The 11222-nt window shown below is 43.2% G+C and overlaps 1 protein-coding gene across 1 annotated transcript; it reads left to right on the top strand.

The window, feature by feature from the left end:
• The first annotated feature begins 3918 nt into the window (after nt 1-3918).
• On the top strand, nt 3919-9998 carry CCN3 (cellular communication network factor 3). The gene is given in 5 exon segments (XM_027645749.1): nt 3919-3937; nt 3940-4353; nt 4611-4862; nt 6727-6935; nt 8831-9998. Coding segments are annotated over 5 exon segments (1188 nt in total). The 5' UTR covers nt 3919-3921; the 3' UTR covers nt 9128-9998.
• The last annotated feature ends 1224 nt before the right edge of the window (nt 9999-11222 follow it).

Here is an 11222-nt window from a genome sequence, read left to right as displayed (position 1 = left end):
GAAACTGATTGAACTTTTTTGGTGGAACAGACAGATGAGAATAAACCGGATCTTGTGAATTTCTTCTGAGCACTCAAATTGTCTGACTCAAAGATAATGGTACTCCCCATCCCCACATAATTAACTCTGACATTTTCTAAATTATGTTTCAATTTTAAATGCAATGATATTTCAAAGTTTTCTTCAATTGTGTGTAAATACATGTAGCAATCTTCTCATCTTTTCTCAATAGCTCAATAAAACAGTTCATTAACACTGACATCAGAAGTAATGTCACCAACATCTGAGCCTCATATTTGTAGTTCAGGTATGATTTTCAAGAATAATCACACCATTCATCAATATTAAAACCCTAAATATTGAGGATGAAATCAAATGCCCAGCTAAATGCTGGTTTCTGGTCTACCTCTTTTTGTGGAATATACAGAAATCAAGGACACAACACAGAAAGCTAAAACCTTGGAAGTCAAACAGCAACTTCAAAACTCCACAATGCTTACAAACTAGTTATATAAGCAGAAAAAATGTAGGAGAGTTCATTTGAACCTTGGACAGATATCTTCTGAACAACAATGGCTGTGGTACATACCTCAAAGCATGCTGTTGTCATGGAGGGTTGATTTGAATGGTTCAGGCTAGATGAGGATGACCATCAGGATAACCCCAGTCATCCCCACAGGCAACACAATTCACACTTCAGAAATCTTTTTCCAGATTTAGTTACAGTAATTTCATTTGTGGCTGAAGAACCTCTTATGCCATTACCATATGTTGAGGGAGGAACCAGGGCAATTTGTTACCAAGTCTGTCGGCTTGCTATTGTGATATGTCAATATGTATGAAAAGCTGATAATATCACTGACATTATGAATTTACTGAGGTGTTTATATAACTTTTGTTTGTTCCGTATTTAGGTCATGCTCAATATTAATAGCCCCAAAAGATGTTAGGAATTTGCAGCTGTCATCTAGGCTGAGAAGGGATAGCTAAAAACGAAAAACTGCAATATTTTCAAGAAAACTATTGCCATTTTGAGGTAGACTACCAGAGAGGGCATTAATTTATGAGACAGTGCAGGACAAGTGATGAATCATCCACCATCATATTTGTATCAGTAGAAAATGGTGGGACAAAAAAATCAGGAAGAGAATGAGAAAGATGTGGTATTTATGAGAATTTTACTCACTAAAAATTGCATCACTTGCCATACAAAAATAATGGAAGATAATTTTATAAGGCTGCTTGTTGGGAAGCTGTGACTTTCACAGGAGGCTGGACGGGAAGCTGGCTTTAAACAGAGGGATATTACTATGAATGCTTGAATTTCTGCAATGGTTTGTCATACCTTGACACATACCTTGACACCTTTGGATAGGAATAGGATCAACAACTAGAAACACTGTAAGAGTTGAGTCAGTTTTATCTGTAACCTCTGTTTTCAGCCTTTTAGATAAAGCTTCCTTTGCCATTTTGGTGGCGCAGGAAATTTCTTTACATATTGGGAGAGATTACTCTTTGCAACAGCTACAGCCAAGGTGGCAACCCAAATATTAACTCACTTCAGTACAGTTCTGTAAAAAAAAGCAAACCCAGAGAAACTAAAATATTTATTTGTACTTAGTAATTTTGTATCATGAATAAACGCTATTCATTGCCAGCTGAGCCAGCATAAAATCCCTCCACCTGATCATTATTTTATTCTGTGAGAAGTAACACAGGCTACTTTCATATGATAAGAACAGTATGGTACTCTTTAAAAAGTTGTAAAACAAGTACAAGCAAAAATATTCACAGTTAGGAAAATGAACCAACATCCTAGAACTAGTGGTTCAATGGACTCCAAATTATGCTTGGAGGAACTAAAACGTCCAGGAAAGGATATTTGGTCTTATTGTACTAAAATGCAGCATAATCATCTTTTCATAAATGGTATTTTATAAACAAGTAGGGCTTTAATTTATTAAATGCAAGTAAAAGAGAGGTGGGGTTTTTTTCAAATTATGTATGTTGGCAAATATTTTTTTTCATTTCTTTCTGCAGTTTTATGTGGTGAAACCTTTTTTATACACCAGAAGATATTTAAGAATGGTGTGAAGGAATCTCATTGAAAGGTAAGGAAACTTTCAGTGGCTGTGAATGATTATCACCACTGAAAACCTCAGCAGATTCACATACAGAGGGATGGGCAAAAACAAGTCTTGTATGTGCCCTCTGGCTGACAGCCCTGCTTTTGGGAAAACTACAGGAACAGCCTTGCTTCTTTTAAGCAAATCTTCATGCCTGGCCAAGAGCACTGGTTATTCTGTTCACAAGCAAGGTACTATAAAAGTGGTGGCTTTGCACTGAGCTGCCTAAATCAGAGATAAGAGGAAAAGAATCAAGATTAAAAAAAAAAAGAAAAAAGAAAAAAGAAAAAAAAAAGGAGATAAGGGAGGCGAAATGACCTGGCAGGCAGTGGATGACTGAAATAACCTCAAACCCATGCCCAAGCTGCTAATAAGGTTTGAACAACCAATGTTCCCCTTGGCTGGTCCTGCTGTATGTGAGTGAGAAAATGAAGGGCCAATGCATGTCCAGAGATTATGTATTCATGCACCAGTGAAGTCTGCTTTCCCTAGAATGCCAGGCTTTTCCAGAAACCCTGCGGCTGCCACTCAGCATCAAGAAAGGAACAGTGATTTTTGTCCAAAACAAAACTTGTATCTTGCCATTTCTGTTTTTGTGCTGACTTTTGCCTTGGCACAGAGTTGCAGCAGCCTTGTAAATTCATGAGTACCACTTGTGTCATGTCTTAAATGCAAAAGGCATCTTGTTTTCACTAGTCTGCTTACAAGTTTTGTTTATTTTTCAAATATTTTCTCTTTAACAAGCCATAACAGAATCCAGTGCATATTATCTGCCTCAGACAACCGAAGATAAAGAATATTTGTATCCTAGCAAGACCTAAGAAGGCCTGCTTGGGCAGAAAGCAATTCCTGACAAGTAAAACCCGTTAACAGATTTAGACTCCCTTACGCTTGGCCTAAATCTTAACTGCACAGCACAGAGCACTGGAGTTACTTCTACAAAGCATTCCTGAGGCCTGGCACGTCGACTCTGCATCCTCTGTGGCTGAACACACCATGTGAGTACTGAGGAGTCTGTCACTGCTCCAACACACCGTGTTGCACAGAGCAGGGAGGGCTCCCTACGCAACTTCTGTTTCCCATCAGCCGACACACCTGCACCCCTCTGGTAATGAAAGTGCCCATGACTTGAAACTGAAGAGTTCATTGAGGAGCACTCATCACCCCCACAACCCCTGATCTTCACGGGCTTCATTCCTGCCTCCGTAATGCCCGCCAAGCCCAAAACGCCTCACTCCAGGGCCAGAAGTAGAGTGTCACAACCAGCCACCAGCCCTAAAGGTGTTTGGCTTTGGGTGGCTGGTCTCCAACGCCAAGCACTGCCCAGCCACATCGGCAGTGCCAGAGGCCTTGGTGTAGCCGCACACAGCTGCGGGACAGCACTGTGCTGCCCCACCGCGTGTGACTGCAGCACCGCTCTTGTGGGGATGGATGGATGGACGGCTGGATGGATTGATGCCTGCAAGCAGAAGAGGCAGGAGACGGGGCAGGAAACAGGCCATAGGGATGGGCTGAGGGCGCCAGCCCCGTCCGGGGGAGCCCCTCGACTTCAAGCACTGCTGCCGGGCAGTGACCAGCTCTGCCCTCGGAGCGCTGGTCCCCGCTCCATGTACCGCCCTCGGGCAGAGGGATCCCGCCGGGCAGGGCAGGGGCAGCGGCTCGGTGCTGCCGGGGCAGGTGGCGGGAGGAGCAGAGCGCCAGGCCTGGCTCCAGCTCCCCGCCTCCGGCCCTCTGCCCGCCGTGCGGGGGTGGCGGCGGAGGGGGGTCCCCGATCGGCGCTATATAAGCGGCTGCAATGGCTCTGCCGCCAGAGCCGATTGCGCGGCGGGCGGGACCATGGCGACAGGCGGCGGGCAAGACCTGCCCGCCCTGCTGCTGCTCCTCCTTCTCCTTGTCCTCCGGCCGTGCGAGGCAAGTGCGGTGCGGCCGGCGGCCGGAGGCAGCCGGCGGGCGGTGCGGCCCCGTGACCCGGCCCCCGGGGCCGCCGCGTCCCCGCAGGAGAGCGGGCGGGAGCCGGCGTGTCCCCGGCCGTGCGGGGGGCACTGCCCGGCCGAGCCGCCGCGCTGCGCCCCCGGCGTGCCCGTGGTGCTGGACGGCTGCTCCTGCTGCCTGGTGTGCGCCCGGCAGCGCGGCGAGCGCTGCTCCGCTCTGCTGCCCTGCGACGAGAGCAGTGGCCTCTACTGCGACCGCGGCCCCGAGGACGGCGGCACCGCCGGCATCTGCATGGGTAGGTGGCGGGGAGGGGTGTCCCTCGGGGGCGGCTGGCAGACCCTGGCCGGGGCCGGGCCCGCCGCGGAGTCCGCTGCGGGTGTCGCTGTAGCGCCGCTCTCCCGCCTTCCCTCCGGCAAAGCGGCCGCACCACGGGGGGCCGGGGCTCTCCCTGGTGCTGCGGGAGGTGCCAGTGCGGCCGCCGAGGGGCTGGGAGGGTCGGGGGCCGTCCGAATGCCCACTGCATCAGCGAAATGCCTTCCCTTTTCCCACTAGTGCTGGAGGGAGACAACTGCGTGTTTGACGGGATGATTTATCGCAACGGGGAGACGTTCCAACCCAGCTGCAAGTACCAGTGCACCTGCCGCGACGGACAGATCGGCTGCCTGCCCCGCTGCAACCTGGACCTGCTGCTCCCCGGCCCCGACTGCCCCTTTCCCAGAAAAATCGAAGTCCCTGGAGAGTGCTGTGAGAAGTGGATCTGCGACCCTGATGATGAAGTGATTTTGGGAGGTTTTGCTATGGCTGGTGAGGAAATTAAAACTATCACAGTCATTGGGAGGAGGAGGGGATATCATACTGGAAATATCCATGGGGTTGCCAAATCTAAGACACCTTGGTTTGCAAGGTCTATTTCTTTCTGATCTTTTTTTCTCATCTGAAGTGAGTAGTAGGTATACAAGTGGTAATGAATAAAGGCAGAGCCCGACAGGTAAAAGAAGAGATTCAGAAGATGAATGTGCACAGCAGTTTTAAAAGTTAGCTAACTTAAATTACTTCCCAGTTCTTAAATTTCTGTTTATCTGGTGCACAGTAGTTCTGTGAGCAGAATAAAACAGGGGCAAGCTACTAATCCTCCAAACATTCCCACACTAAAAAAAAAAAAAAAAAATAAAAAAACCCAAAAACCAAAGCTTGTCTTGCCAGTTGCTCTGCACGAATATGTTACATCATAAATACTGTTAAAACGGCTTAGCCTACAAGAGACTTTTTTCCCCCTAAATTCTGCAGCTCTTACAAGTGATCAGCATGGTTGCTACAATACCAACAAATTCCTGCTTGTCTGTGCTAGAGCTCTCATCATTATTGCTGGCGTTAAAAACATTACAGAGTACTTGGAGAAGCAGTGGATATAAGCACAGTGAGTGCGTCTGTAAAAAGCCCGACCCATTCCAAAATGCAGAACTCATAAAGTGCTTTTGTAATTGAAAAACCCTAGACAATATTTCCCCCCTGTTTTCTTACTGGATTATGTCTCCATCCCCTTTAAATTAGACTATTGGTTCAACATGAATTTTCATAAGCTACTTTTACTGAGAATAGAGGGCACTGCATTCTCTTCCAGTCACTGCTCTTTGTGATCTTAGCAGTTAGTTATGCTGAAACTTGGCTAATTCATTTAAAAAACAAGTGAGGAAGGATCCAGAGAGAAAAATTCTAATAAGTTTTCAATGTGCTATGAAGTGTAAGTAGTAAGGCACATAAGGTATAAACAAAAAGTTTGACACCTTTCTGCTACCTTTCCGCTACCTTTCCTTTTCTTTGATTTGTCTGATAGTGACAGGCTAATCTGTAAAATTCCTAGAGATGAATTATCTGCATTCTTTTTAGCAATTACCATCCCTCCTGGGAGGCCACCTTTTTGGATCTTTGCCATGCAAAAGGCAGAAGGGTCATTATACAGGAACTTAACATCAAGAACTGTGACTGATGGCTCAGTTATGTTGCCTCTTCCTGTTTGCTCCTGTGCTAATTAATGAGCCAAACTATGCAGTTAACAATATTTGCACAGTACAGCTTAATATGGCAGGACAGTGGTCAGAGTTGACTATGGCTTTAAGTAGCTATGGTAGCTCCTGCAAATTGCTTACCTCCTCCCTCTCCACCATCACCCTGACTGTAGTCTGTCAATAATTGACAAGATGGGGTGACTTTATGATTCTCAGAGGAAAGGACTTTATTTCCATGCTGTTTATTAGTTTAGATAAATCATTCAACCTCTCTCAAATCACACCTAATATAAATATTTTTGTGACTTAGTTTTAGAACAGATTTGTGATGTACGTCCATTGGAAAGACTGAGGAATGAAAAGTTATTAAAGTAGAGTTCTAAACTGTTTTGAAAATTGGCAATAATTCTTGAGTGAACTGAATCTAAATGCTTTGCTGATTACACTGATATGCACCTTTCTGTTATTTTTAGATGCAGGAAGTTGCCATCCAAGATTCCTAAAAAGGCAGCTTTTAAAATTCCTAAATCTTGTCAAAAGCATGAGTTTTCAACCTGTTTTTGTCTGACATGTTGCTTTCCAGATATGGTGGAGCTCAGTTAGATGCTGGGTTTTCATGGGAGTTTTTCTTGTAGTAAAGTTCTGTGGGGTTTTGTTTCCAGCCTACAGACAAGAGGCCACACTTGGGATTGATGTGTCGGATTCAAGTGCCAATTGTATTGAGCAGACAACAGAATGGAGTGCTTGCTCCAAAAGCTGTGGAATGGGCTTTTCCACTCGTGTTACAAACAGAAATCAACGGTGTGAGATGGTGAAGCAGATGCGGCTTTGCATGATAAGACCTTGTGAAAATGATGAGTCATCTGATAAGGTAGGCTGCTCAGAGGCAAGGAGTTTTTTTACTAAACTCATTAGACTCGCCATATTTGCTTAGTAGCTTTGTGCTGCACCTCCAGGAGATTAAAGGAGGGGATTCTGCCCCTCTACTCTACTCTGGTGAGACCCTACCTCGAGTACTGCATCCAGTTCTGAGGCCCTCAGCACAGGAAAGATGTGGACGTATTGGAAGGAGTCCGGAGGAGAGCCACTAAGATGGTGAGAGGTCTGGAACACCTCTCCTATGAGGAAAGGCTGAAAGAGTTGGGGTTGTTCAGCATAGAGGAGAGAAGGCTCTGGGGAGACCCTACAGCACCTTCCAGTACTTAAAGGGGGCCCTCAAGAAAGATAGAGACTTTTTAGTAGGGCCTGTTGTGATATCACAAGGGGTAACAGCTTTAAACTAAAAGAGTGTAGATTCAGACTAAATTAAAGGACTACATGTAAGAAATTTTGTACAATGAGGGTGGTGAGACACCAGGAACAGGTTGCCCAGGGAGGCTGTAGATGCCATTCCCAGAAACATTCAAGGTCAGGCTGGATAGGGCTCTGAACAATACGATCCAGTGGAAGATGTCCCAGCGTACTGCAGGGGGGTTGGACTAGATGATCTTTAAACATCCTTTTCAACGCAAACTGTTCTACGATTCTATGATAATTTGAGCTGTCTCAGATCACATGTATTGCATGTGCAGATTATTTTGACAGCTCACACAGTCTAACTTCTCCCACAAATGCAATTGTTCTACCTGTATGTATACTTCAGAGTTGCTTCAGTCATACAGAATGGATATGTCAGATTTCTAGTCTATTGAGCATCTGGAACTACAGAGAAATGTGTGAGATCCTGCAAAGTCTGCTTAGGTAAATTAAACCTTATTTTAATCCTTATGATGCTTTTTTGCAAGCGAACCCAACATTTACATTTCCAATGCAAAAAAAAATGTGTATCTAAGGGAGCTGACTTTTTTGCTCCTTCAGCATATTATTACAAGTATTCCTGTCAGGTAGAATAACATGTAGTTATATAAGAGGACCATTACTTTATATAAAGTGTTGAAAAGCATTTCTAAGACCTTTGCTGAACAGTCTCTGCAGTTTTAAATAATGTGTTTTGAAAAGAATATGAAACATGATCAAGGAGCTGGGGACATTAACAAGAATGATCAGAGGTCTAGAAAACATTCATCTAGGGAAAAACTAATAGAACTGAACTTCCTCTGAATGCAAGAGAAGAGATATTCATTCTCGTAACTGTGTTCAGATGTTGCAGCCTGTTCTGAACCCATGGGGGATACAAAAATAAATAGAGAGTTTAGACTTCGTGAAAATCAAGACATAAGTGAAAACCTTCCAGACAGTAAGAACAGTGAACTGTTAGGGTTGTCTGGGGGTATATAGAGTCTCTGTCACTGAAGACTTCCAAAGACAAGTTAGACAATCACATTTGTTAAGAAACACATGATTAAAGCTGCCTTGGGTCACAGGAATGGACTACAACTTTTGCAACTCATTTTACCCCTCTTTTTTCCCCTGAATCTAGTCCTGTAACTTGCTTGTTTGGCTTCCTGATTCTCTGATGGAACTACACTATCTTGAGAAGTTTTCTGGTATAGTTTCATAATGACTGTTGACTTTGCTTGTATCAGATGACAAGCCTGGGCTTTAATTATTTGTCATTCATTACTGGTCCATTGTTGTCAAAGGGCAGATCTTGCAGGCGTTACCTGTAAGTGACTACTGAAGCAGCTGCAGGCTCTTCTTGCTGTTGAGTGAATAAAGACAATAAATTTAAGTTTTCAGAGTAGACTTACATCCTTGCACGCCAATTTTTAATTGCTGTCTGTCTTATGCAGTGATATATCTAATGTCTCTTCTTATTTCTCTTAGAAAGGGAAGAAATGTGTCCGAACAAAGAAGTCTGTGAAAGCTGTTCGCTTTGAGTACAACAACTGCACGAGTGTGCAGACATACAAACCACGTTACTGTGGCCTCTGCAATGATGGGCGATGCTGTACCCCACACAACACCAAAACCATTCAGGTGGAGTTCCACTGTCCTCAGGGCAAAGTCCTAAAAAAGCCAATGATGTTGATCAACACCTGCGTCTGTCATAACAACTGTCCTTTGAGTAACATTGTTTTCTTCCAACCATCAGATCTGTCATCTAGCGAAGTAAAAATATGAAAAGCACAAATTAGATAGCATAAAAGATATAAATAGTTTATACAAAACTTGACTCACAATCAGGTGAAGGTAACAATTGCGTATATAAAATAGCTAAAATGTTTTTTCAAAACGGTCTTTCAAACTAGGTGCTTTCTTTTTTTCCTGTAGTTTATTAAATACCTCATTTTACGTTTCCCCCCTCTGAATGTCTTTTATTCACTTGAAGAAAATTTTATACCCTGGACAGAGCCTTCTTTTTTTCTTGATGGTGACAGAAAGGTCACAAAGCAGACAGCTAGACTTTCTCCTGGGTTAAGGGGATCATGCCACAAGTTTCAGTAGCTGTAGGACTGGGCTCTTATTTAAGAGTCAATGTATCACAGAAGCTTCCAGATTCTCAGTTTCATTCTGCATCATGCATATAAACTTAAGCAATGTTCTTTTCCTTTTTAATGAAACTCTGTTTTTTGATGACAGTAAAAATCTTACTGATGAAAGTGTTGCATTCTTGTGACTTATAAAATACCTTGTCAACACCTCTGACTTTCTCTGAGGATTAAGTTTGCTCATAGCCTCTGAAATGACACAGCTAAGGTCCCTTATCCTGAAGCGCAGATTGATAGCTGAGAGCAGTTAAATTTCTCTTCGGTAACTTCACTAGCACTCTAATCCAAAACCGACTAAAGTCAGTGTCTTATAAGTATTTGATTCTAATTAATATGTGTCTGTAGATATAACTATTTGGATGCAAAAATAATATATCTGTAAATTCCTCTAAAATACTAACTGTATTATATGGTGCTTCATTCTTAGAAAGGTGTGTATGTAAATAGAAACTGTACATATTGTAATATAACTTTACTAAGTAAATAAACTTTGTGATTAAAAATATTTTTCCCAAAGTTGTTTTTCTTAAACTGCCAACTTTTAGTAGCTAAAACACAATGGGAAGAAAAAGAGTCTACAGACTCTTAAAAACAAAAGATACTATCTTTTGATATTCTTAGTGCCCCTTGTCCTAATTTCTGTCCTAAAAGGTGTGCAGTGTCTTGGTGTAAGGAAGGATGAATAATTTGTGAGAAATACATTAGAAAGGAAGTTTCTCTTGGAGTAAGTTAGCCTGGGAGATAGGATGATGCAAATTAAATTAGAGTGCCCTTAAACGTAGTGGTGGTGAAGAATAATTACATGATTTGGAGCTCACATTTTGGTATGAGGTACTACTGAAGTATTTAATTGGGTCTTGCATCATTTCAGCCTCCCAAAATCAACCTGTGACCCTGGTTGTGCTAGACATTGTATGACAATATCCCCAAGGAATATGGAGCCTGAGGGTGCAGTTTCATGTATATTAAATCAGGTATGTAGCGGGATTGTGCCAATAGGTCATAAAGACGATTGTGCAGTTGCCTCAGTTGTGGGATCAAGTTTAGCTCAGTGTCTGTCTCTGTTAGTGATACCAGAGTTGTACTTACACCACAACTGTTCTATAACTACGTGGTAGGAAAAAAAATCTGTCTTGAGGAAAAAAGATAGAAGGCCAAATCTCAATGTATTAGGCCTGCTGTCCTTCTCTGGAGGAGCTATCAACCTCCTGTTTGGCAGCTCCTGAGACACAGGATAGAATTCAGCTGGAGGTTAAGACTCCTAAATTTAGGGTCTGCATGTGGACAGGTAAATGCTTATATTAGCCAATGAAGCTTAAGGTAAAGATAACCATGAACAAGCATCAACTGCTGAAGTTTTTTTAGTAACTTTTAAGTCATCCTTGAAATTGTGAGGCCCTGGTGCTAAAACCTGTGCTGGATCAGTTAAGGTTAGATAGATCGTGTCCTCACCTGGGCTCTTACATGGCTTTCTCCACTAGCTGCACCAAAAATTAATTTCTCTATAGTAATTGCTTTTGTTATCAACAAATTGCTTTTCAAACAGCCAGAACATGACTAGCCTTGCCCCTCATCAAGAGCATGTAGGGGCATACATGCAACACTCCCTGCCCTTGCACTTTTTGATTTCTAATCATGGAATCATGGAATAGTTTGTGTTAGAAGGGACCCTTAAACGTTATCTGGTCCAACCCTCCTGAAATGAGCGGGGACATCTTCCACTGCTT

Source organism: Corapipo altera, unplaced genomic scaffold, assembly GCF_003945725.1.
Source record: "Corapipo altera isolate COAL_440 unplaced genomic scaffold, ASM394572v1 51, whole genome shotgun sequence".
NCBI classification, from domain to species: domain Eukaryota; kingdom Metazoa; phylum Chordata; class Aves; order Passeriformes; family Pipridae; genus Corapipo; species Corapipo altera.
Note: the sequence above shows the minus strand (reverse complement) of the source record. Positions and strands in the feature narration are given on the sequence as shown.